The 27,992-nt window shown below is 41.5% G+C and overlaps 1 protein-coding gene across 6 annotated transcripts in view; it reads right to left on the bottom strand.

Annotated features, from left to right (window-relative positions):
- Spata9 (spermatogenesis associated 9) overlaps nt 1–27,750 on the bottom strand; it is a 28,452-nt gene extending 702 nt beyond the window's left edge. The window contains exons 1-5 of one of the 6 annotated variants that reach the window (XM_063245372.1): nt 26,625–26,685; nt 26,183–26,271; nt 25,992–26,050; nt 19,038–19,268; nt 4,742–4,837 (exon numbers count right to left, since the gene is read on the bottom strand). In XM_063245372.1, the coding sequence (XP_063101442.1) occupies nt 4,742–4,837; nt 19,038–19,232 (291 nt within the window). In that variant the 5' untranslated portion in view covers nt 19,233–19,268; nt 25,992–26,050; nt 26,183–26,271; nt 26,625–26,685. Of the gene's footprint in view, nt 1–4,741; nt 4,838–19,037; nt 19,269–22,624; nt 22,765–25,975; nt 26,051–26,182; nt 26,272–26,624; nt 26,866–27,597 lie in introns of those variants that run through there. The other 5 variants (XM_063245371.1, XM_063245368.1, XM_023561489.2 and 2 more) reach the window with 5 other exon arrangements.
- Nucleotides 27,751–27,992: the final 242 nt, after the last annotated feature.

A 27,992-nucleotide genomic window follows, 5' to 3' on the forward strand; every position in this document is an offset into this window, starting at 1 on the left:
TCTCAGTTCATCTCATGTCACATTTATTGATTGGTTGATTGAAATAAGGTCTCACTATGCAGTTCAGGCTGGCCCTAAACATACTGATCCTCCTGCCTCAGCCTCCCAAGTGCTGGGATTACAGGCATGCACCACCACACCTGGCTTATAAAGATGTGCTTTACATCTTCTACAGTGCATCAGATGGTGCATGTCTTTTTATTGTTTTTTGAGAGAAATCTCCCTCTGCAGTTCAGGCTGGCCTTGAACTCCCTACGCAGTCCACACCCAGCACCTCTTCATTCTCCTGATTTTATTAAACGAAACATTTCTGGGAGATGGAATTCGTCCCCGAATACTTTTAGTATCTTAAAGTATGCTTTTTAACTTTTTCTCCTCCCTAGACTTTGCTTGTACTTGTGGATATGGACATAAGTATTTTGATAAGAATTTTGTAAATAGGCAGATCAGTGATTTCTCGTCAAACATGTGATCCACTTTCTCTCCAAAAATGCCAGTGTTTTAAGAAGAGGGTCAAAGCAATGCAGGAAAATAACTTCAGACCTCAGAGTCACTAAGAACTGTATTCACTAAACTCAGGATTCTGAGTTTGCTAATGATGATGATGACAGCAGGTATTTAAGGTAAGAAAAAATTCCACAAAACAGAAATCACCCCAATTTACAATAGAAGAGCCCCAGATGCCCCAATGGGTTATAGTTTACTTGAACAGGTGACAGCCTCAGGCGTGGAGAGCCTCCTGGGTTTCCTGCCCTCCCACCTGCCTCTCACCAGGGGCACAGCTGCTTCCCCTAACTTTCCTTGGCGAGTCTGTGGCCCTGTGACCCTGTGGCCGGTGCAGTCACAGAGATGTGTCTGCTGGGAAGCAGGTCAGGAAGGATTTCTGGAAAAGGGTTTCCTTCTCTATGAAGAGAAAACTTTTGGCCTCAATCTTTCTCCCCCTTCCAGAGCATAAGGCAACCACTCTACAGACTAAAACATTTTTAGGGGAAAAAAACAACAAGGAAAACTCATAGTATCTTAGTCTGTTCAGGCTGCTAATAACAAAATACCGTAACCTCAGTAGTCTTATTTCTCACAGTTGGAGAGGCTGGGAAATCCAAAGTTAAGGTAAAGGTAAAGGTGCTGCTTTGTAGTGCATCAGTGGCTCCTTTGAGCTGTGTCTGCACACGGCGGGAGGTCCAAGGAAGCTGGGAGCCTCTTTTATAAAGTCACTAATCCCATGCATGACCTTACAGAGGTGCCCTCTGTTAATGCCATCACTTTGAGGGTTGCTCAACGTAAGAATTTGGGGGGGACAGAAGCATTCAGATCATGGCACCTGGATTCTTGGTTGTGTTATACAGCCTCTAGGAGAAAAGTAGCAACTCTCTACCTCCATATTTAAATGTCACTAACCTATTTTTTGTTAACTTGCACCAGAATGCATCCTACATCCATATCTGTAACTACAAATAGTCTCATTCATTTAAGCTAAATATCATTTTCTATGCCACGCTGTGATAAAAATGTCAGAAAGTCTGGTCCCACTTCCATCATCTACAAAGTTATATTTGTGTCCATTCTGACCACCCTTAGCCAGTGTGGCGGACTGATTACTGGTGGTCAACGTATCACCCAAGCGGAACTGAGTCAGCGTGAAGCTGAGTGTGGATGGCCCACCTGAGGGCTGTTGTCATCATAAAAAGGAGAGCTATCAAGGAACAGGTGGTGTTGTTGGTCCTCCTAGGTGGGGTTAGTCCTCTTGGAGGAGTTTGTCAAGCTTCTTTACTGATATGAACTTGGCTGTTCTGAGCACCAGAGAAGCTTGGGGCCTCATTGTCACTGAGAATGGCTGTGGTTCACTTGAGGGGAGCTCCGATCTTTACCACTTCCTGGCTCTGGAGGGGAAGATACGTGCTGTTCAGTCTCCTGGAGAAGCTTGTCAGGCTGGCTTCCTGATATGAACTCGACTATTTTCATCATTGGAGGAGCTCAGAACCTCACTGTCGCGGAAGATGGCTGTGGTACTTTTCAGGGGAGCCCTGCTCCATTCTTTGAGCATTGCTTGCTGGCTCCAGTGCAGAACCCTCAACCTACAGGCACAAATCCTTCACCTCTCTGGCACATACTTTCTGGCTTCCTCCACTGACCTTTGGGCCTTCCCAGTGCAGATCCATGAAACAGACATGAGACATTGTCATGGGCTCTAGGTCTTCAGCTGAATTCATGCAGGATGTTGCCATGGGATCCAGGCCCTCAGCTGGATTTTTGGGGGTCTTTAGTGTATGGACAGATTTCCTGCACCTTTCCTGTTTGACTCTTAGGGTGACTATTATAAAATAGTTCTGTAACTTATGGGTCTTGTATTAAATTGTTTTCTTTGCAACCCCTGACTATAACACCAATCTCAGAAAATGAAGTCCTCATCAAAGGCAATATTCCTCTTAGGTTTTTTTATTTTTTTGTCCTAGCAATTCTCCATCTTTTCAGCCTCTCACTCTTGACTGGCTCTTGCCCTGCAGTCTATAAAGTGCATGAGTATTTTTCAGCCTAAATTAAAAATCCCCGAGACCCTGCTTCCTACTTGCTGGTTACACAGTTCTCTTTTCTTGATTAAGCCAGAGTCAGTGTTCTTGGTTTCCATTTTATCACCTCTGATTTATTGTGAAACCTGCTTATTTCTCATCTCCATATCCCAGCATGCCCCTGAAGTAGTTCTCGGGATGACTCACCTCACATCTTTGATCCTTGAATCCTCATTTTACTCAAATTTTTTTCTCTTCATATTTGACAACCTCCTGAGTCTCTTAGCTCCTTTGTACCATTTCTCTTGATTCTTTTTCTGCTTTTCTGATGGCTGCTTCTTGGTCTCCTTCATGGGGACCCCTTCTTGGCGCACCTTAAATGTTACCATTTGCCATGTTTCTGTCGCCCTAGGACTCTTTCACTTTACATGATTCCACTTGTAGGGCATTAACCTCCAGTATATATGATTTACTTTCTAAACCGTAATTGCAACCTTGACTCTTCCATACCCATACCAGATACAGATATTAAGTATCAAGTTACTGAAAGCTTCTACTGTCTACTTATAAAATTTATATTATTATAGATTATATGGGATAATCTCAATAGCTTTGAAAAATTAGTTTATTTTGATTCTCGTTTTGTTTTCTATATCCGTCTCATCCTACCCATTTTTTGAAGTGTATTTATATCCTAGCTCTACTGATAACAATTTTTAGATGAGGTTCATATTTAAGATGTTGGGCACTTCTCAAAAATTTAAAAAATTTGTACTTGCAAAATATTTGATCAATTCAGATTTTTAAAAAAGGTTTGAATTTTTTCAAAGATATCTTGCTATTATTGACCCTCTGCATTTCCCTGTACATTTTAGAATTAGCTAGTTCAGATGCATATATTTTTTAAAATTGTAATGCAAGAAATTTGATAAAAACACAAACTTGATTAAGAAAAATTTAGAAAGGCAAAATAAGTTGAAGTTTCATGGATGAGGAGGAGGACTTATTCTAGCAGCTATCAAGATATCATAGTAAATTTCTGTAATTAGTGCCGCACTGATGCAAGAATGGACAAACGACACTATAAACAGATCTAAGTCTACAGGACATGGTTTATGACAGTCCTTAGAATAACAGGAAAGGAGGGATACTCGTAGGGTAAATACTTGGCCATTACCTTGTGCCAGCTTCACCTCCTAAAAGTGGAGGGTAAAATTATGTAACTTCTAGAATATAACGTTTTCATGCCCTTGAGTACATCAAGATTTTTTAAGATACAAAAAGCACTTCACATAAAACAGCAAAATACATTGAAATTAAGAACTTTAAGACTGCGAAGAGAGCGAAAGGCATTGGATTTTAAAAAAAATTTATAGGCAACAAATGAATCTCAATGACAATGTCAAGCAAAAGCAGACAAACACAAAAGATACACACTGTACTACACAATTTCATTCACATGTGAGTCAGAGAGCCAAGCTACCTATGGTATTATAAGCCAGAGCAGTGGCTGCTTTACACAGGAGGTAGTGATTCTGAGGAGGCAAGAAAGTGGCTTTCTGAGGGCTGCACATGGTGGCTCATGCCTGTAATCCCAGCACTCGGGAGGCTGAGGCAGGAGGGTCGTAGGCCAACCTGAATTAGAGTGAGACCTAGACTCAAAAAAAAAGTGGCTTCTGGAATGAAATTTTGAATATTGACCCAGGGGTTTCATAGAGTAGTAGATTTTGTGATAATACATGAAGCTGTGTACTTTTATTTTTGTTATGTCACAGTTTTAAAAATGAAGTAAAATGGCTGTTAACAGAAAATAAAGCCCTTATTAATTATAAGTTGTTTACATTTCGCCACACACAGTACTTACACTCAAAATACTGTATTCATGAATAATTGTGCTCCCAGAATAATGCAACCCTGAACCTCAGCCTACGTGAGATAGTGGCTGGAACAAAGCAGCTGCAGCTCATGAAAGCAAACAGCGAGATGTTCTGACCAAGAGTCTTCAAAGAGCGATAAACTTTATAAAAATGAAATAATTTTAGTTACTAAGCAACCTGGGTTTTGGTGAATGATCTGGCTCCTTGGAACATACTGCTCTAATATGAAATTATTTTGCATAACAGGAGAATGGTATCTTAGGTTGTGAATAGTATCATTAAAGACAACCTGTAAATAGTACCCTGTATTAAAATATATATACTTATTTCCAGAATCTAATATTTCTCTTAACTTACCAAATAGATTAGTGCCGCATATGAAGCATACATCATGGCAGTTAAAGCAGTCTTTGCTGGAATAGAAATGATTTCAAAGAAAGAACTTCTTCTGGCCTGCAAAAAACACAAAAGGTTTTCTTACTCAAACAAAAACGTTCAGTGCTTCAATAGTATGTTCTACAGGGTTGCCGTAAAATGAGAATTTAAAATTTTTTCCCTAAAGGAAGTTATCTACATTACATCTGGGCTTTTTCACATCATGAAAATGTACTTGTTTACTTTTTTTCTTTTCATAAGGAGATTCTGTGCTATCATTTATTAGTTAAAACTGTGACAAAAATATAAAATATTTCATTCTGAAATCTAAACTTGATTCTAAACTGTGCTCGTTAGGAAGTACTGCTGAGCACCTTGGCAAAACATTCTTTTCTTTGTTAAAATTCATGTAGTCATTCTTCACTAAATTATTCACCGCCTCAATTAAGTAAACAGTCACCGGAATACTAAGCATTTCCTGGAGATGGAAGATGTGTTTGGAAATGTCAGTCAGGAGACTCCCAGAGGCCAGCTCGGACTTCAGATAATCAGATCATTAAACTCCAGGAAACGCTCAGAGCAGAGAAGGTTTATACCAATAATGAATGAGCCTCTCAGTGCTTCTGGAATAGGTGTTCCTGCCACAAGCCTAGCTATATAATGGGCAGTTTAAAGGAACTGTACTGTCTTATGGATCCCTCTGTCGCCTTGGGCAAGATGTAAAAGGAGGACATTAGGCAAAAACTCCTGGCCCTCCCACCCAGCAAGGAAGTGACAGCCGCACTCCTCTGAGGTAAAAACCAGTCCACTTGGTGGCTTTGATGAATTTCCAAATGATACAGGATGCAGCTAATAAAACTACGTAAATGTGCAGCAGACAGTGTAAACATGCCAAAGAACAATGTATGTATGTTCATGAAGTTCTAGCTCAGTGGAGAGTGTTTACCTAGCTGTGCAAGGCCCTAAGTTAGATTCCCAGTACCATTAAAAAAAAAAAAAAAAAAACTACAACATTGAGAGGATTGAAGCAGTCAGTAACAGAATGGTTAGGAAAATTATACTATAGCTACCCCCAAATAAATTATGCAGTCTTTTAAAAAGTGTTTGTGATGGACATGTGATAACAGTCTATTAAACAAGCACACAGGACACTGTGTAACAGGGGCTGTTTTGTGTGCTTGGTGAGCAGGGTGTGGTGGCACCCTGCTGTGGCCCCAGCTACACCAGGAGGCTGAGGTAGAAAAATGCTTAAGCCAGGGATTCAAGATCAGTCTGCACATGATAAACCAGCCTCATCAAAAAGAGGAAAGAAAATAACACAAATTCAAGCAGTTAGAAATGAAAAGGAGGAAATCACAACAAACCCCACAGAAATTCAGGAACTCATCAATACCTACCATGAGAACCTAAATTAATAATGTGGAAAACATCGAGGAAATGGACAGATTCCTAGACAAGCTCGAATTGCCAAAATGAAATCAAGAAACAAAAATTCTAAATAACTTGATTTCAGCCAATGAAATAGAAAATTAATTTAAAACTTACTAACAAAGAAAAGCCCAGATGGATTCACTGTTGAATTCTACAAGAAATTTAGAGAAGAACTAATGCCACTAATTTCAATTTCTTCACAGAAATTGAAAGGGAAGCAGTGCTTCCAAAAACATTCCTGGAAGCAAACATTACCCTAATTCCAAAACCAGAGAAGAACCTAGTGAAAAGAGAAAACTATAGGTCAATCTCCCTAATGAACACAGATGCAAAAATCCTTAATAAGATACTGACACACAGAATGCCAAAAATCGTCAAGAAGATCACACACCACGACCAAGCAGGATTCACCCCGGGGATGCAGGGATGGTTCAACATACGTAAATCAATAAATGTAACCCACTATATTAACAAAACTAAAGACAAAAATTATATGCTCTTCTCAATAGACACAGAAAAGGCATTTGGCAAAGTCCAACACCCATTCATGATAAAAATCCTACAAAAAATTGGAATAGATGGTCTTTACCTCAATCTTATAAAAGCCATTTTTAACAAACCAACTGCCAACCTCATATTAAATAGTCCAAAACTGAAAGCTTTCACTCTAAAATCAAAGACAAGAGAAAGATGTCCACTATCACCACGCCCTCTTCAACATGGTTCTGGAAAAATTAACCAGAGCAATTAGACAAGAGAAAAAAATAAAAGAAATAAAGGTAGGAAAGGAAGAAGTTAAATTATCATTATTTTCAGATGAGATGATACTCTACGTAAAAGACCCCAAAAACTCTACCAAAAAAACACACAGATTTAATGTACAAGTTCAGTAGTGTAGAGGAATACAAAGTCAACACTCAAAGTCATAGCATTCTTATACACAAGCAACAAACTCACAGAGAGACAGATTAGGGAGACAATATCCTTCACAATAACATCTAAAAAATGAAATACTGAGAAATCAGTTTAACAAAGGATGTAAAAGATCTGTACAATAAAAATTACAGCACCCTCAAAAAAGGAGATTGAAGAAAACATCATAAAATGGAAAGATATCCCTTGCTCTTGGATAGGAAGAACCAATACAATGAAAATGGCCCTACTTCCAAAACTGCTAGCAGATTTAATGCAGCCCCAATCAAAATACCATCAGCATATCTCACAGATCTAGAGAAAATATTTCTAAAATTCATTTGGAACCAGAAATGACCTACAATCTAAAAGCAATTCTGGGCAACAAAGGCAAGTCAGGGGGCATCACAATCCCAGATCTGAAATTATCCTATAAAGCTACTATGATAAAATCAGTCATGTTTGCCAAAAAGCAGGCCTGAAGATGAGTGGAACAGAACAGAAGTTTCAGCCGTACACACTCAGCCACTTATCTCTGACAAAGGGGCCAAATATGTTCACTGGAAGAACGATAGTCTTTCGTAAGTAGTGCTGGGAAAACTGGCTCTCCATATGCCGAAGACTAAAACTAGACCCATGTCTGCAACCATGCACTAAACTAAAGTCAAAGTGGAACAAAGATCTAAATATTAAAATAGAAACACTAAATTTAGTGAAACACAAATCTTGAAGACATAGGTATAGGCAGAGACTTCACAAACAAAACCCAGACTGTAAGGAAATATTATAAAGAATCACCAATTGGGATCTCACCTTATTAAAAAGCTTTTGCACAAAAAAAGAAATCATCAACAGGTGAAAAGACAACCCACAGAGTGGGAATGAATTATAGCCAGTTGTCCCACAGATGAAAGACTTATATCTAGAACATAGAAAAAATTGAAAATACTCACACTTCCCAAATTCAAAGACCCAATCCAAAAAATGGGTATCTGAGATGAATATACACTTCTTACATGAAGAACTATAAATACATGAAAAAATATTCAACATCATTTGTCATTCAAGATGCAAATTAAAACAACACTGAGATTCCATCTTACTGTAGAAAGAATGGCTATCTTTACATGCTGGAGGGCTGAGGGAAAGAGGAACCCTTCTTCACTGTTGTACAATGAAATGTAGACTGGTGGGAATGTAGACTGGTGTGACCAATGTGGAAATCAATATGGAGATTCCTTAAAAAGCTAGAATTAGAAGTCCCATTTGACTAAGGTAATTCCCTTCTGGATATCTTCCCAGAAGAATTAAAAACATCATACCACACTGATATATGCATACCCATGTTTATAGCTGTACAATTTATAATAGTAGAACAGCTGAAAAATGGATAAAAATGCAATTTTTCCCTATAATGGAGTACTACCCAGTAATAAAGAAGGATAAACTTGAGGATTTTATAGGTAGATGGATACAACTCGAGACCATATTCATAATGAAATAAGTCAGATCCTTATGTGTAAACATCATATTGTTTCACTAATGTGAGAAACTGAACAAGTAAATATGACCCAAAATATACAATAAATATTGGGAATTGGGAAGAAACTGTTCAAAAGAAAAGACAAACTGTGATGGGGGAAAGGGGAATGGAAGAAACAGAAAAATAAAAAAAGTGTATCCATTAGATAAGATAGTTACACAGCCAGTTTCTCTTAGTTCACTGAAAAGAAAGGTTTGTGCTAATATTGTCTGGACAAAATATGCCTGTATCTTGTATTCTGAGTACTATGAAGACAACAATGTGCAATGCGTTAATTATTGTAACTGGCTTACTGATCTGTTTTGAAACTGTTATTTTTATCTTTTTTCTCATTAAGAGACAATTGTTGATAACCTTGTACTCTGTTCTACATCATGTGCTATGTCTATCCTTGGTTTTGACTGACAGCTTTGTTTTGCCATATTTGACTTTATTCTCTCCCCCCCCAAAAAAGTAATAAGAACTAAGGAGTAATAAAATCCAAAATGTGTAAATTTTGTTGTAAAAAAGAGAGGGGGGAAAAAAAAGAGCTCTAACGGATATAACAGCAAGTGTGTTTAGGGGTGTTAAATAGCTGACTATATTAATGTTTTTGGATCATTGAACACAGCTGTTTGCAGTCTCTCTGTTTGAATGTCCACTTTGTAATCTTTGATACTGTGATTTGAGCAACTATTTCCAAGATGATAATATGTAATCTATTAACAGGTGATTTCTTACTGTTATGTTTTTTTTTTGTAGTTCTGTATTATGTGTACCCTTACACCGCTTTGTTTTGTTTTGTGTTTTTCTCTTTTTCCTCTTAAATAAAATTTAAAAAAAAAAGAAAAAATCAGCGTGGACAATGTAGCAAGACCCCATCTTAAACCACCACCACCACCACAAAACTGTGTTTTAATAAAATGTTCTGTTTAATCCTTACTCACTGAAGTTAGTATGACTATGATCCCCATTCTATAAAAAGGAAAAAGGGAAGAGGTAGCACTGGTGATAGAGCGGGGAAACTGTCAAGTTAGTTTTGAACCAGGAATCCTACTCCAGAGCCCAAACACTTAATGTGAGACGTAAACTGCTGTCTTGGAACACCATGCTTGTGAATAGCTTGTGAAAGACAGTATTGTAATAGCTTGTATTTATTCTTAGGTTTGCTGGGAAGTAAAGAAAGAAAATGCTTATAAAATGCTAAGCAGAATTACTGAACACAGCATTAAGGGACGTGATAGACACTGTTAGTACTAAAGACATTTGAAGAAGAGTATGATTCAAATTGTAAGCATAACAAATGATTCCATCCCAACCAAAAATAGACCAGACTAATCCACACTGTAGGAAGTCAAGAAAATGGTTATCCTAGCAAGAATGCGATTAGCAACTAGAAACCAGCATGAGATTTTGTGGAGAGCTGTTTATGGGTGAGCGATAGCTTGTGTTCAATGTATGAAAACTTTTTAAGTTGTACACATTGACTTGCACACTATTCTACACATTTCAATTTGAAAGTTTAATAATTTGAATATTTTTATGATAAAAATAGTTAACTTTGCATAGAAAAATTGGGGAAGAAACGCACCAAAATATCCACAGTTCCAGTGTCTTATAGTACAGCCTTGTCTAGCTGTACATACCTTCATACAACAGTCCTGATATGCCAGGGTCTGTTCTAATAGCCTTGCTTCCACTGTCTCATTTGATCATCAAGCAAATCCATGAAATAGGAATGTGGATTTAGAGAGATGAACTTCTTTCATATTTTCTGTATTCTCCAAGTTTCAACTTGGAGCATATGGTATTTTTATAAATGAAATTATTAAAATGTAAGTGTCCTCTGCATCATGTCGCTCACTACCTAGGTACAGGGGAAAAATGTATGTTCACCTTTTACCTACTGCTACCACTGCTGAATGCAGCACAAAATCGCCCGTCGTAATTTCCCCGCCTCCCATTTAGGTGAGGTGGACATCGCTGAAACCAAGAACACTGTCCACCTCTCAGCGGAGAGTGTGTGTGCGAGCTCAGTGGGAGCTGTGTGCTTTCTTCTTTGTGGTCAGGCCATACCAACACTTATATGCAGGGGTACACAGGGGAAGGTTTAGCCCATTCCCCTCGTAAATCAATCTGGAAAATTTCACAGACTCCTGGGTTTGGTGAAGGATTTTCAGGAAATGAAGCGTGGGCTGCTTTTCATTGCTGGCTAGAAGAACTGAACTGACAGCACACTTTGAATCCGTCTGTAAGGCTAAACAGAGACAAGCGTATGAGCAGGGAGCAGAAGCTTCAGGAGACAAACGGGCACCTGCCACTGAGATGCCTCCTAGCAGAGTGAAGAGATTCAGGGGTCTGTGAATACATGACCTGAGGCGAGAGGGCCTTAGCAAACCATCAGAGCAGCGCCTTCATGAAGACTGCTGATTGTTTCACTAAACCTTTCTCAGGTTTGCTCTTTCACCTACAAGGAACTAAAACTGTCCAGTTTCAAAATGAATGATGTAGGTGTTATATGTTGTGCTTTTGCACAATTAATCTGTATCTCGCCTAGGGGCCATTTTGTTATTGTTGTTTTAATATTTTTAATGAATGCTTTCTATTCTTCTAACAAATCATCCCTGTAGAAAATGTTTCCTCCAAAATATATGTGCCCACTGGCAAATAGCCATTTTCAATCTTATAACTCACTTTCAATTTACATTTTTCATATTAGAAAACATTGTTTGGCCAGGTGTGGTAGCACATACCCCAGCACTGGAGAGGTTGAAGCAGGAGGATTGCTGTAAGTTTGAGGCCAGCCTGGGCTACATAAGTGAGTTCAAGGTCAGTCTGACTACATAGTGAAACTCTGTCTTAATAAAGAAACAAAAGCTTACTTTTATTGAGAAAAAAATACTGTAAGAACAGATATAAATAGGAGAAACCTGATAAGTAGGAAATCTTTAGATTTCCTTGGCCTACTTAAAAATTTTCACTGCAATCTTATTTTATGAGTTTCATTTTATTTGTATGTATGAGATTAAAGTATGTTGGCATCAATATTCTGTGCATATATTTCCCCCTTTTTTTAGCTTGGTAACATTAACATTATAACCTGCTAAAAACATTTCAGCCTTTAAAATTCTCACACGATTCTGACTGCCTCGTCTCATAAAAGAAACATCTATGTTCATTTTATTTTCACTAATTATGACATAAATCAGAAGAAAACCAATTACAAGCAGTTGAGGAAACAGAGATGCACTCATCCATGGCCAGAGGTTGCAGAATTATGGGGTCAGACTTAGTTCATGTTGTTCAAAACCACCTTGGTGAGCAACACCCAATCAGAGAAGAACTCTAACTCTATGATCCATGAACAAATACCAGAAAAATGCTAACTCCGCTAACTTCTAGGTTCAGCGGGGGAAAAAGTGTTTCCTATAAGTGTGCAAATGCTACACGTCCCATGTGCCTAGCACTTCACACTCAGGAATCCACGAAAGACTCCAGCCGGGGAAGGAAAGCAGTTTGACTTGGTTCGCCCCGGTCTCAGCATCCTGGGGAAACTGTTCCTGAGCAAACTATGATGAGTGGGGTCCTAAAGGTCAAAGGTGCCCACCACGTGTCCAACTTGCAGTATTTCTTTCAGAGGTTCTGCTTCCTAGGAAGTGACCTCTTTTCCCAGGTCTGAATCACACCAGCCGCCTTACCCTTATTGCAGGCCCATCAAAAATGCACAGAAGTCCTCCATAGTTGTAAAGTATACCTTTTAAACACTCACTGAAGTCTGCCCTGGAGGGCTGGGAGTGAGGGGAACTCCACTTAGATAAACTCCTGACCTCTGTCTGGAAAAAGGGCTCTAGCTCCCTGGGGCGAAATGAAACCCCAAGCGTGCAGAGGCTGAGGGTTTGCTTCACCGTCACTGGTCACTGACGTGTTTTGCCTTGTACCACTCCCTGGTGCCTGAGCAAGCAGAACCCTTCACTCGAAGGCCTTGCAGGGTCACGCTCCCACGGCTTGGCCTTGCACTGGCCAGCTCTGTCTGGGAGCCGAGGGCTCTGGGCTGAAGCAAGCACTCCTGCTGATGACCTGGCCTGGCAGTGACAGCGGTGCTGACTGGGTCATGCTCAGGCTGGGCATGTGCACCACTCTGCAAACTCGGGCTGGTGAAGTGGGAACCTACAGGGATTCAGTATCGATACTGTTCACTTATTTACCTGTCAGTGCCACAGTCCATATGGAACGGGCCAGGTACTTCAGAATTCCTAATACCTAAACTGGTGACTTTATGTATCAAGTTTTCAATAAGTGGTGAATTGTATTTCACCTACTTCCCAAAAGAAATTTTACCATCTTAAACTAAAACTTGTGAAGGAAGAGACCATGCAAAGGTGAAGGACAGTTGGTCCCAGGAACATGGCAGACGGACTTAACACAGAACCGCTTACCCCAAAACACCAGGAAATGCCATATAAAATTAAAGCCCCAAAACTAAGATAAAGCAGAGTTTATGGAAAATAAAGGAAATCTCTTGCACCTAGAGCAAAGAGGGAGCTACAAGCCCAGAGCAGCAAGTACCTGAGCCCAGGCTCTCCAGGCTATTAATTGGACCCTATTTGAGTGCTTCAGTTTTAGTGCAGAGACTGGAGATGAGACCTGGAAATGTGAAGCAGGGACCAGGCCTTTGCAGAGCCACAGTTTCAATGAAACTGGACTCAAACAGTTGGGTTCACCAATACAAGAGAGAAAAGAAAGAAGGTTTTCTCCACTCAGGACTGGAATTTTCCTATAAGAAATTAAAACCTCTAGGGGCTAGGGATTTAGCTCAGCGGCACAAGCACCTGCCTTGCAAGCAGGCGGCCGTGAGTTTGATCCCTGGTACGGATTTTAAAAAAATGAAAAAACAAGAAATTAAAACCTCAAGTTTACAGCTCATAAAGAGGTCTGAATTCACCTACCAACATAATGCAACAAAAGCAAGCTGAGAAAATAGATTATTCCCAGATAGCTGGATCACGAGAAAAATTCTTCTAGACACATAACCACCATGGACAAAAGATTTTATCTAAAAGCAAAAGTGAGCTGGGGATACAGCTCAGTGGGGGAGCATTTGACTAGCACACCAAGGCCCATGCGGGTTTGAGGCCAGCCTGGGCTCCATAATGAGTTCAAGGCCAGCCTGAACTACATAGCAAGGGCTTGTCTAAAATAATAATAATAAATTAATGACAACAACAAAAAACCTGGAGAAATTTCCATTAAAATAAAATCATGACACATAAAGTTATCTACAATGACTATGATATTTTATAGACCACAACAATCAGAAAACTTTGCACCCTCTTAATACCTCAAAAAACAATTATTTAAACCACCATACATAAAAGTCAAGAGACTTTTTAAAAGAATAAACTTAATAAAACTCACATTGAAAAGAAAAGCAACAGGAACTTTCAGTCTAATGCCAAACAGAACTCTTAGACATAATAAACAGAACCACTTAAATTCTGAATATACTAAGTCATAGAGCACTGCAGACAACAGTAATTGCTCAGGATACATCAAGAAGTGAGGTCTGGAAAGCTCAAGGACTGTAAATACACACCAGGAATCAAATGAGACATCTGAAGCAAATTCTGTAGGCACTGCAGAGGAAGAGCTCAGAGAAATGACAAAGAAGCAGGTTTTGAATTGCTAAGACTTTTCCTGAGGTGAACCATCTGTCCTCAGATTTAGGAATCAGAATGACTCTCTTCTGTTAGTACAGTTGGGTAACAGCTAACAGACTCAGAGCAGCGCTCTCTAGACACACACACACACACACACACACACACACACACACGGACAAGGGGGCATTTGCAAGCATCCTTATGGAAGCACTGCCTGTGAAAGAAACAGGAAGCAAAACTGTCCATCTGCCCAGCAACCACAAAACTGCGGATTATTTTTCCCAATAGAATCCCACAAAGGGGGCTGGGGATTTAGCTCAGTGGCATAAGCACCTGCCTTGCAAGCAGGCAGTCGTGAGTTCAATCCCCGGTACCGATAAAAACGAAAAAGACAAAAAAAAAAAAAAAAAAAAAAAAAAAAGAATCCCACAAAGATGAAATAAACCACAGCTACCTATGTCAGTAATGTTGAATAAAACAGGAAGTTACAGAAGGATAAACATAACCCGATATAATCTACATAAATCTGAAGTCTACACAGGATAACACTACACACTAAAGAGACGCATGCAAATGCAGCTCAGTATAAAAGTATGTACGGACATGCTCACATCAGCCCCCGGAGAGGAGCCTGGGGAATGACAGCTATGCCCACCTATTTAAGTGTGGTTGAGATTCCTGATGAGTGACTTTCTATAATTAGAACAAAAGCAAAGGAGAGGGGATTTCGTAAGTGCTGATTATGAGTTGATGTCACAGGAGATAGTCACAGTGGACGTACAATTCTTGCATAAATCACCTGGTCCCCAAGCCTGTTTCTTTCTTCTCAAGGTTCCTGGAATAAATTACCACAACTGCACTCTAAATGTACATCAGAATCTGACAATCAAGGCAAATGGCAAAGATACTTGGTTTTCAGTTCCCACTCCTAAATAAAAGGAGACACCAGTTCAACTGGAGTGGAAAAATAATGTTTTTATTCTGTCAGTGAATTTTCATGAGCACCGAAAGACGAATCTTCACAGATGTCTCTCATTCTCACACAGATTGGATCTTCTGAGCAAAGTACGTACGTGAATAGCAAACTGGCTCAGGAGGAGAGAAACTGTGTCCCTTGTAACAGAGCGAGCACACTCTGTGCACTGGGCGCACTTAGGACTGAAGATAAAGCCCTGTTCTGCTTCTCCTGAGGCATTGCTTCCATTCCAGGGTAATGAGTATTCCCTTTCCCACCATAGGACACCAGACAGATGGTAGCGTCCACGTAAAAAGCCGGTCTCTCCATTTCAAGGTTCCTCTTCCTTGTGTCGTAACCTCCTACAAACACAGGAGACGTCTGGTCCCCGTCACACTGCCCTCCAGCAATGAGGCAGTGGAAACCCACACTCAGTATTGCAAAGGTTGATGCTGTTACTGTGGATATGACCTTTGTCCCTGACCCTTGTGCCTTGGTGTACGTGTGTGCATGTGTATATCTTTTTTTTTTGGATCTTTTTCCTTTTTATTGGTACCGGGGATCGAACTCATGACTGCCTGCTTGCAAGGCAGGCGCTTATGCCGCTGTATCTTTGTTGCAGAGTAACTGACTGCCCTGAAAGTAGTATAGATCTCAGATGTTGGCCAGGTGTGGTGGCACACACACCTGTAACCCCAGCACCTGGGAAGCTGAGGCAGAGAGAGGGCTGCAAGTTTGAGACCAGCTTTGGCTGTAGAGTGAGTTCAGGGTCAGCCTGAACTACATAGTGAGACATTGTCTCAAAACAAACAAACAAACAAACAAAACCCTGAAATCTCAGATCCTTTGCAGCTATGTCTCAGCACAGAAGCAAAAAAGGCTGAATAGCATAATGGATAGATCTCTAAATGTGATTTCATATTAAATGGAGAACTATTCTTTACATTTCTTGTGCCAACACAAGATAAAAACTATAATTTTGGCAATGCAAGGAAAGAAACAGCAAGGCAAAACAGATTTAGCAGGATATTTCAGAGAGAACTGAGATAATAGAGTTTGACTGTGTTTCTTTTGGTGACCTAAAGACATAGCTATAAGATTTGTAGTTTTTATAGAAAGCAGTGCTTTAAAACAAGGCATTTTTTCCTTCCCTAAATGTCAGCTATTATAAGGAAACCTATAATAAATGTTCTCAGAAAGTTTGTATTGTAAATAACTGATTTTTTGAAAATATCAAAGCCAGGAGTATTGGTGCATGCCTATAATCCCAGCACTTGGGAGGATGAGGCAGGAGGATTACTGTGAGTTTGAGCCAGCCTGGGATACAAAGTGAGTTGAAGACCAGCGTGAACTGCATAGCAATACCCTGCCTCAAAAAGAAATTAAAACTAGAAATTCCATCTGACCCAGCTACTTCTCTTCTAGGAATCTTCCTTAAACAGTTAAAGATACACATTACAATGAACATGCACCCCCATGTTTACAGCAGCACAATTCACATTAACTCAATCTTGGAAACAGCCTAGATATCGATCAACAGATGAATGGATAGAGAAAATAGGGTGTCTGAAAGGTTCTTGCCTCAGTAGGAATTATGAACGTCTACCACTTCCCCAGCCCCTGTTTGCACACAAAGAGAATTCCAATTGGCTGCTCTTACATCAGCAATGCCCGCCTTAAACGCCACCCCAGTCGAAAATCATATGTATGTCCCATGCCGCACGTTCCGGCATAGCAAGCCAGGCCCTGGAAGTCATGGAGTTCTCTCCACGTCCTTAGAATGAAGGCTATATTTTACTTGATATTCTCTCTTTCATCGCATGGAAAACTCTTTCCGTGTCCATACATAATGGAGCACTACCCAGCCATAAAGAAGAGGACATCTGAATCTTTTGTAGGTAAACAGATGCACCTTGAGAATGGAATGTTTAGTAAAATCAGACACAGGAGCATCAGTATCACGTGGTTTCTCTTACATGAGAAGCCCAAAGTACTAATAAAGACATAAATAATCTATCATCCCCTAATTTGAGACTCACAAATAGGGAGATGGATCCTCTGAACGTGGGAAGGGAACTAGAGATGGAGGAAGGGAAGGACAGAGACGGCGGGGGGTGGGGAGTAAAAGCGTTCAGATGTGTCACCTACAAGCACCGGTTCCCCACAGCGAACAGAACCACCGTGCTCAGCAAACACACACAGTAAACTTAGAACAAAACTGTAAGGACTGCCACACAACCAGACAAGGACTCTGCCGGGAACACTGGACCCAGGACTCTCTTCTCTTCCCCTGTGATTGATCCCGGAAAGGCTGCAATTTGCAGAGGGAAAACCAGTCTACGAGTGCAGTCAGCACAGAGCAAGCAGAACCAAGAAATGGAAAGACAGAAACAGGACCCGCTGTTCCCGGGATTTGATAACTCAGAACAGTTTACAGCAGAGGCCAAAGCATCTCCTGCTTCAGGCCTCACCTAATTTGAGCCTGGCTTTCTCATCCTTCAACGAAAAGTTCTAACGGACTCATTCCGGGACTTAGCCAGACTTGTAAGACTCTATTTTTTTTTAGCAGAAATCTAGGATACTTCAAAAATGTACATATTGAAAAAATTAAAGTTCCGTACCATAAAGTTTAGGAAAAGAGAAAACACACCCAAGAAAATTGGACCTGAAAACTTACTTAGTTTTTTGTATTTTGGGGTTTTTGGTGTGGATTGTTTTTTTGAGACAGGGTCTCGCTGTATAGTTCAGGCTCACTATGTAGTCTAGGCTGGCCTTGAACTTGTGGCTATTCTGCCTCACCCTCCTGAGTGCTAGGATTACAGATATGTGCCACCATGCCCGGCCCATAGCCTAAAAACATTATTAGAGCTGTTTCCTTAACAAAATATAACAAAGCCTCAATAAAACAATAAATAAAATGTGATATGAAATGTACTTAAATACTGTTGGCCTTCCTAGGTAAGTTAAATATACTTATTGTGCTGCTACGCAAAGATTATCTTGGAAACATACAATAGTATGGGGAAAAGAAACAAAACATAACCACTGTTTTTCTTTCTTGCTAATGATAGGGTCTCACTATACAATATTGCCCAGACATATTGCAACTTTTTTTTTTTTTTTTGTCTTTTTCATTTTTATCGGTACCAGGGACGGTACCAGGGATCGAACTCACGACCATCTGCTTGTAAGGCAGGTGCTTATGCCGCTGAGCTAAATCCCCAGCTCCCATGTTGCAACATTTTGAGTTCGAGGGATTCTCCTGCCTCAGCCTACAGCCTTGGACTCACCTTGCCCAGGAAAACACCGCTATGTTTACAACTTGCTGTGGTATTTCTTTTAGGTTGGACACAAGTAGTAATTTATATCCTTACATTTCACTTGAACAATTTGAGATGGAGAGTAGAAAAAAAGGTCCACATTACTCCTGCTTTCAGATGTAGATAAACCAGAAAATACTGAGAAAGGCCCAACCACTCATTCATCCATCCAAGACTTTTACGCGGAAGACAAATGCACTAGCTTTTCATTTTCTAGACCTTTGAAGTCTCTGGAGTAGGGTTCCCCGTCTTGCACAAAGGCAGACTCCCTGGCATGGTGGGGTGCGCCTGTGATCCCAGCCCCCAGGAGGCTGAGGCAGGAGGATCACTGTGAGTTCAGCCAGGATGGGCTACAAAGTGAGTTCAGAGCCAGCCTGAACTGCAGAGTGAAACCCTGTTTCAAAAAAATAAAAAAATAAAACAAAACAAAGGCAGCCTTGGTCCCCCGCTGCTCGCTGCCCCAACTGGTCCAACCGCTTACCTGCTCCCCACCAGCGGGGCCTGGCGGGGACACGAGGCGCTGGCGCAGCAGGCGGCGGGACAGGGCCCGCAGCGCCACCAGCCTCCCCACCAGCCGAGGCCGCAGCAGCCGCGCCAGGGCCTCCGAGGCCAGGGCCAGGCCGCTCAGCCCTCGAAGCACCGCTTCCCGGTTGATTCTCACCCACGCTGCAGCCATTCTGATTTTGCTTGTTTCCTGCGCAGGTTCTTCTTTCTGCAACAGAAGGCTGAAGGTAACTGCAAGCACTGCCGGCAGCTTCTGCGGGCCGCCCGGGGTGGGGGCCTGGGCTGTCCCGCGGGTCCTGGGCAGTGAGCGTCCCGCGTGGGGCTCGGGTGGCTCCTTGCCTCCACACTGAAATCTTTACATAAGCACATTTTTTTCTTTCGGGTAAATGTCCAGCTTTGAAGTAACTAGCCAGAAGACAGAAATTTTCGTTGTTTTCCCTCTGGTCTTCTTTTTTGCAATGGTTTTTAAAAAGTGTATGTGAAAGTAAAATAAGAATTCTTAATTCAACAACAGTCGCCATTCAAATTATTCAGATGGTAGTATATATTCAAGACTGTCACAGGTGTTTGCCCAGTGTACTTTAAAAAAAATCTTAAAATGATTAAGTGGAGCATACGTGTAGTATATATAAAGTATGTGTATAAAGCAAACTAAACAAGCTCCCTTTATGCTATGTGTTTTAAGCTTACAAAATTTTTAATTCTCAAAACTTCAAAAATGCTATCAGTATTCCAATTTTTTTAAAAATATGACAAACGGGGTGTGGTGGCTCACATCTGTCATCTCAGCACTCAGGAGGCTGAGGCAGGAAGATCCCTTCCAGGTCAAGCCCAGCATGGGCCACATACTGAATTCAAGGTCCATCCGGACTACACAGTGAGACCCTGTATCAAAAAGGGGGCATTATCAAAACTCAAAACCTACAATTCTTTGCTCTACTAGAAAGTGAACCACGGGGAAATTACTTACAATGTGGTTGCCCTGCACTCCAGGCTACAGACAAGTGTAGTCCCCGCCATGCATTTAAGTTGTTTTATGGGCTATTCTGATGCTGTACCATATGATGGAAAGTGCTGGTTAAAAACAAGTAATGTTTTATTTGCTTGTTGTTTGTTTAAGACAGGGCCCACTAGTGTAGGCTGGCCTTGACACAACCTTCTATGGCCGCCCAGTGATCCTCCTGCCTCAGCCTCTGGCGCCGAGATTATGTGCCACCATGCCTGGCTCAAAGCAAACAATTTCAAGTCTCTTTAAATATTTGTTCAGCCTAAATACTGAAATACAAAAATTTTTTTAAATGGACTACTTTGGCCTATAATTCTTCAACTTTTAGCCCCAAATACTTTTATTAGTTACTTGGTCATCAACTTGGGCACTTCTGTCGCCCTTCAGCTTCTATCATTGCAGATAACCTTCTGTGGCACTTGGGGTCCTGCCCCCGAGGTTTCATCTGTTAACTGCTCTGAGAAGAGCCCTCAGGTGCACCTGAGGCCATGGCCCTCCCAGTCAGTACTAACAGGAGAGAATGCCTCTAGGAAGCTAAAAAGCTGCAGTCTCAGAACACTGTAGGGAAGCGGTCCTGGAAGCAGCTGTGCGGTGCACAAGGGGGCGCAGGTGCCACCACTTGCTGTGATCCAACCAGGAGAGAAGCACCCTTCTGCCGCGCCCAAGCTCCAGCGCACACAGATTGCGTTTTCCTTGGCATTTCGTGCTTTGCTGCTCTGATCACCTCCGCCTCGCCCAGGTGAAGCAGCTGAAATTAGTTTGGTTTCAATCTTACTACGGTTTGCTATTGTTCCTTTCAGAAGCGGGGCATGCGCACGTCCACCCTGGCGGAACCTCCTGGACTTGTCCGAGCCTGCAGTATTGCAGGAATCGACCCTAAGGCTCTGCAGTTTCCCCATCCGTATATGCTACCCAGGATTCACTGGTTTTATGCGTCTGTTTTATTAACCAATCTTGATTCATTCTCCCAAACGTAACCTAGGTTAGATGAGTACATGTAGCCTTGGCCTTCTTTATAATTTCTCTTTCATTTTTTATCCCAGAATAATAGTAAGGCTGTTTGTTATTGATAATCTGGTAAAGGTTTCATGCATAACTCATATAACTCAGGTTGACCAAAACAACAGCACTTGTTATATATAACATTTTTTAATGCAAGTGTTTATTTGCAGTAAAGGCAGACGGTTACATGCAGTAGCATAATAACCTGTGTTATCTTCCCAATTCTGAAGCCATAGTAAGTTCATGGCGGTTTCTGACACTGACCCTGTTCTTAACGGCTGTCATGTTTGTATTCCTTTACTGCTCAATTGCTCTTTGGCCAGTTATCCTCAGGGTTGTTTAAAAATGGTTTCTTTTGTTTTTTTTCTAGATAATAAATCTAAGGCCTCTCTCCTACTTAAGCAAGCAGGCCACCACGCTACACTTTCCTTCTTGAGACAGAGTCTCACTGTGTAGTCCAGGCTGGCCTTGAACTCACCATGTACCCTTGAACTTCAAGGGCTGGGCTTACACTCATGCGCTGCTACACCCAGCTGCGTTGCTTAGTCGGACAATAAAAATACTCCTGGTCATCTGTATTCAAGTTGCCACAAAACAGAATCAACACTTTCTGGAAAGGACCTCCTTGTTGGTTTGGAGAAGAATAGTGTAAGAAAGAAATCCGGCTCAGTGTGGCAGTGTGGGCCTGTAATAGAAGCACCTGGGAGGCCGAAGCAGGAAGATCACTTCGAGTTTGAGGCCAGCCTGGGCTGCAAAGTGAGATCAAGACTAGCCTGAACTGCACAGTGCAACCCTTTCTCAAAAAGACAGAGAGAGAGAGAGAGAGAGAGAGAGAGAAAGAAAGGAAGGAAAGAAGGAAGGAAAGAAGGAAGGAAGGAAGGAAGGAAGGAAGAAATAAAGAAAGAAAGAAAGAAAGAAAGAAAGAAAGAAAGAAAGAAAGAAAGAAAGAAAGAAATCCAGGCACGGGGTACATGCATGGTCTTCCTGGCTGGGGGTGGGGCGGAGTCACCTCTGACAATAATTTCTATCCACTCTTCCTCTCAGGGAGTTACTGATTTTCCAAGTTCTAACAGTAGAAAAACTTTTTGAATAAAAATATTTTTGTGCCATCAATTTTTCTCTCTTTCTGTTATCTGTGCTACAGATTTATTTTTTCCAAACTGTGTTTGTGAATTTGAATATTGACCCCCAAATTTAAGAAAGCCTCCTTCCCTCCTCTAATTCCTTCTGTCCCTCCTCAGATGAGCACCTCCCCAAAAGCCATGCACTACAGTGGCCCAAGGCACGCACTTCCACATTTGTGACCTTCATTTGACCTCCATGACTTGAATGTGTCCTGCTTTTCCTTTTCCTTTCCTTTGTTCTTTCTTTTTTACTTGGAGCCAAGCCCATTTCTTTGTCATCAGCAGTTTTAATGCTGAACTCCAGTTTCTATTATCTCAGCGATTTACTCATCCATCTGTAAAACCTGCCGGTCAGCAAACCTTCCTCAGTTCTCTCGGAACAGCCCCAGGGTCCACGGCTCGCCTCCCCCAGGACTACACTCAGTCTGTTACCTTAGACGCAGAGATCATTTCCTCTCCAAACTAGCGAGCTCGCTAAGTGGCTTCCCAGCTTCAGCCTTGCTTATTTCATGCTGTTAACAACGAATCAGCCAGAAGTGTGAGCCAGTTCTGGGCACGGTGGTGCATGCCTGTTAGCCCACACTTGGGAGACTGAGGCAGGACTACTGATGCGAGTTCGAGGCCAGCCTGGGCTGCGTGTGAGACCCTGTTCTCAAAAACCAAACCAAAGCAGCCTCACGTCTGGTCATATCTTGCATCTGCTTGGTTGCTTTGGTGGCATCTTGTTGACCCTAATGCAAAAGCCAAACACATAGAAGGCTGTGTGAAAGACTGTTATTTCTTTCCTTTTTTGGCTTCATCATCTTTTTCTTCCTTTTTTTCTCCTTTGTTTTTTTGGTTGGTTTTGTGTTTTCAAGAGTGTTTCACTAATGTATTCCATGCTGGCCTTGAATTTTTGCCTCAGCCTCCCACACGCTGGGATTATAGGCATCCAGTACTACGCCTGCCTTTTCTTCTGTTTGTTGAACTTGCTAAGCACACTTTGTGAATGTTGATGGTAACAAGCTGGAGTCTTTCTGTCAGACCCAACAGGATTAAAGCCAAATTATAAAGCAGTAGGGTTCAGGGCTGCTGGGAAAGATGAGGTTTCTCAAGAATTTTCTAAAGGTTCAAAGAGATTTCTGTTCATTCTAAAGGTTTCCGTGCTTTACGCATCTTGCAGATATGAAGAGAGTTGTGTCACAGTTTATCTTTCAGATTAAGACAGCAATATTTTGATAAAATGCTGTTGACAGAGCACTTCCCCAACAATGTCACCTTCTCCTGATGCAGACTCCAAGACCAGCGGACTCTGGGTCCCAGTAGCCTTCTTCTCAATGTTCCCCTTCTTGCTTTAACAGTCTTCCTCTCAGGGGACCTCGTTGGAGACATCCGTGGGTTACTACGGCACACACGTTCCTATTGGGAGGCTCCGCCATCTTGGATGAGTATGGTTCGGAGCCCCTTGGCCTGCCTGGTTTTCGGTGGACAGCTGCCACCTCTGGGACTTTGCAGTGGCTCTGCCTTCTGACTCCTCATGGGTTCCAGGTTCATTTCCTCAGTTTCTTCAACTCTTAGTCATACAATCAATCATTTCTCAACTCAAAACTCAATTATTCTCCGACTTCATATCCCATCTCTGCTGTACTCTTCTTCTAACACTTACCCCCTTATCTAGTTTCTGTTTCTTATTTATTGATTCTCTACTTGATAAGGTTGTAAATTGTATGACAGAAACATTTTCTGCTTATCCGGCTGACCGATTTTTCCCTAATGCTTCAGTTAGTGTCTGGCACTTAGTGCATACTCAATAAATATTCCGCAGAATAAATGAAGAGTCTCAGAAAATACAGTAAATGAATATTGAGAGATAATAGGAAAATGCACCAATGTTATATTAGAAACCACCCAGAAGTTTTCAGGGTACAGTGTGCTCAGTAGCTTTCACACTGAGGCTCCCCATACTTCACAGGGAACAATTCTCCAGAGACAGAAACGTAACTGAATATTCCAGCTACGACCCTGCCCTCCCTATGCCCCCACTCTCCTTACAGGTAATTTCCAGGCATTACTGGTATAGCCTCAGTAATGTAGATTTTGGCCTACATTTTCTTTTAATTTAAAAAATTTCTGAAAAATACATTTACAGACATAAACATTTTTAAAACTTGGCATATGTTATGCCCTTATGGTATAATGTTTTGTCTGTAACTCCCAGTCTTATAAAATATGGTGAGATGAAAAATAGCAACAGCAAAGGCATATAATCATCCTTCATCATTAAAAACTCACCATAAGGATCGATCCTGTCTACCATAAAAGGTTTCTGTCATTCGGGTAGCTTCATCTGGATTAATTCTTTTATTTCTTCAATGTAGTAGACATTTCTTTGCTCAAATTTAACAGTTGACTCTTCTAAACTCCTTGGATGGCAACCATTTTGTTTGCAATTTGCCAGTGCACATTTTTTAAAAATGACTCCTAGGATGCAAACCTGCAAGTCTAGGGGTCTGGACTGGTTTGGCACAGGGTGTGTAGACTGCTGGACCTCCAAGCCCCACCTCAAGCCAAGACTCTGACAGTAACTTCTCCATCGCTGGGAAGAAAATGTTATTCAAAACCAACAGCCAGTCGGCCTGGTATGGTGGCTCACACCTGTAATGCCAGCACTCAGGAGGCTGAGGCAGAAGGATCCTTGCAAATGCAAAACCAGCCTGGGCTGCGAAGTGAGCTCAAGGCCAGCCTGAACTACACATTGTCTGAAAATGACAAAACAAACAAACAAACCAAAACCTCGTTAGCCGTGGTCATTCACAGTAGTCTATCCTCACTCTGTAAAAGTCTTTCCCCTACTTTTATGTGAGCCAAATTTGCTCTGCAGATCCTTTTCTTTTCCTACCTTTGATGAATGTAAAACCTTGCTATTGATGAAGACAAAACCTTACTCATGAAGAATGATTTAATAACCATTCTACTGAATATATTCCTCTATACAAATTCTACCACCACTACTGCAAATCTTTTTTCTTTCGGGTAAACAAGAAGGCCTCTTCCTAAATATATAAATCCCTGGAGGAAAAAAAATATTTAAATACAAACCACAAAATTTAGAGATTTAAATACAACCTAATTAATAAAGCTTGTGAAGTTGTCTTTAAACCATTTCTTTAAGTTTGGGAACTATGGATCACTCTGAAAATTAAAAAAAAATTACAATATTTAAACCTGACTTCTAGAAATAATCAAGTTTAAAAGTGACTATTCACGGTGCTTTCTGGAAGCTTTATTTTTGAAGTGCAAATAGCTTCAACTGTGTTTTACTATTCCTTAACTTCAGCCTTCCTGCCAATTTCTCCCTCCTCCCCTCCCTCCTTCCCCTCCCCTCCCCTCCCCATCTCCTTCTCCTCCTCCTCCTCCTCCTCCTCCTTTTCCCCAGGGTCTTACTGTGTAGTCCAGGTAACCTTGAACTAGCTTTGTAGCCCAGGTTGGCCTCAAACTCACAGTGATCCTCCTGCTTCAACTCCTTGAGTACTGGGACCATAGGCACGCACCACCTTGCCTGGCCTTCTTGCCAAATTTAGCAACACAGTTTAAAAGAATAAAAGTGTTTTGAAAATAAGGAAGTGAATCGGAGAGCGGTGGCCACGCACCTGTAATCCCAGCACCCAGAGGCTGAGGGAGGAGGATTCCATGGCGGTAAACTTTTAGGATAAATAGAAATTCATCCACTAATCATTAGGTCAGTTTTTACTAACTCAGATAGAGTCCTACTCTAGTGACACAAGGTTTTTCTTTTAAACTTACTTCATCTGTAACTTACTTCTTGGTCTACAACTTCTTTGCTTCCATAGACTCCTTCCAATGAGTAAGACTTGAAAACTTTTGAAAAAGATTAATATTTCCTTAAACTTTGAGCACTGGTATAAAAATAAAAGCATTAAATAATTTGTAAGATACTAAAATTACAGCATACTTTTTATACTCCTTTTAAAAGTTATGAAATCACATTACCTGAGTAGATTGTGATAATCCCAGGACAGTTGGAAAATCATCGTTAAATTCATCCATTAGGTCCATAATTACTTTCTGGATCCCCTCAACTGAGAAAAAAAGGAGTTAAGAAGAACAAAATTTTAAAAATATCTCCTATGCCAGGTATGATGGTTCATGCCTTGAGGCCAGCATTTGGGAAGCTGAGGCAGGAGAATTGCTGTGAGTTCGAGGCCAGTCTGGACTACATAGTGAGTCCAGGCCAACCTGAACTACATAGGAGAAACTGTCTCAAAAAAAAAGTTCCCTAAGTGATTCACAAGAACATGAGAAAGTGAGTTCACTTTCTAGGTAACTGAGAAAACAAGGGAATCCTGGAGGGTTTTGTTCCCAGTTGTTTCCACACCCCTAACCCCTTACAAGATGGTGTTTACTTCTTCCAGAGAAGTTCTTCAACACCTACCCACAGAGCCCCCCAGCAGGTCTGATGGGCATGGGGAGCTCCGGCCTGGGATCCTAGCGCTTAGCAAGCTTGCAGGCCTGGGATGAGGGTGGCTTTCTCCTCAGGAAAGCAGTCAGAACGGAACCCATAGCTCACCGCTGGAATTCTTTGTTATTCCACAATAGAGCTCATTCCAGAATCTTCTGAAATCACTCTGGCAGGGAGGCGGGGAGGAATGTGTTTGGAGGCCCGGGATGGTCGTGAGGGGCCTGAAAACTGAACCACACTAGGAAGTTCTACAATATAAACTGAATTTTGTGCCAAATTTTGCAGCGATACATCCATTAATGGATCGTCTGAGAACAAGGCTCCTTTGGAAAAGTGTTGGCCTGAGCTTTCAAAGAAATGCTTTGCATAGGGATGCCAAGTGGGAAAGTAGCACAAGAATTGATTCAGAAAGGCTTCTACAGAGATGGCTTTCCCTCCACCAGAGTGAGGATCCCGAGGTCAAACCAGGCAAAATGTAGTCTTTGGTCTGCCTTCTTTCTAATCACAGTCTCTCTTTTTCCCTCGTCATCTTTTATCTATCACCTAGGACTCTCCCGCTTCAGATGGTCATTATTTTCCTCTGCCCAAACCTGGGAAGAACTTGAGATCAGGTCGATTTGATTGGTTAACTAGCTACATTTTAATGTGAACGAGTTAAGAGTTGGCAAACTAAAATCCCAGTTCAGTTTGAAGCTTTCATGAATAATTATAGCTGGACTGTTTTCTTCACAAACTGTAAGGTTGTGGCCACTGAGGTCCACTGGGGAAAAGCTCTTTGGAGGATTCCTCTAGCACAGGAGGCCTGCCAATTCCAGCTTTCCCCTTATCCTCAGCCCCTTAGTATGCTGGAAAACGCTGTCCACCACCCCACACTCACCCCTCCTGACCAAAAGGAAACTTCTTCCCTCCATCATGACCCTAAAGCCTGAGGCACGTGTGCTCTTACCTGTTGGAAGGTGCACTTCAGTGTCAGAGAGAAAATCTGGGCAATCTCACACACACAGCAAGGAATCTGTAAGGCCGTATTGTGGTCACCTGTCCAGGGCCTTGGCGTCAGTGTCTACTCAGAGGAACCAGTCCCCGATGACCCCTCCCTGTCTGGTCTTGCCAGTCCTCCTCTACCACGCACCCCTAGTCTTTTTATCCACCCGCACACTCCAGGCCCCAAAGCGCCCCGTTATTTTCTCCTCTCTCTGCGAGTGCTTGCGCTCTCTCTCTCTTTGGCATCCTGTAGAATTAATGAATGTAAAAGGAAAGCATTTCTCCTGCTAATATTTCCTGTCCCTAGAGCGTCACAGAGCTGTGTTGTGCTCACAAAGTTCTTTTCATTTTTTCTTACAT

This window comes from Cavia porcellus, unplaced genomic scaffold (genome assembly GCF_034190915.1).
Source record: "Cavia porcellus strain 051 isolate PalLab524CR breed Dunkin Hartley unplaced genomic scaffold, mCavPor4.1 scaffold_2, whole genome shotgun sequence".
Lineage (NCBI taxonomy): Eukaryota > Metazoa > Chordata > Mammalia > Rodentia > Caviidae > Cavia > Cavia porcellus.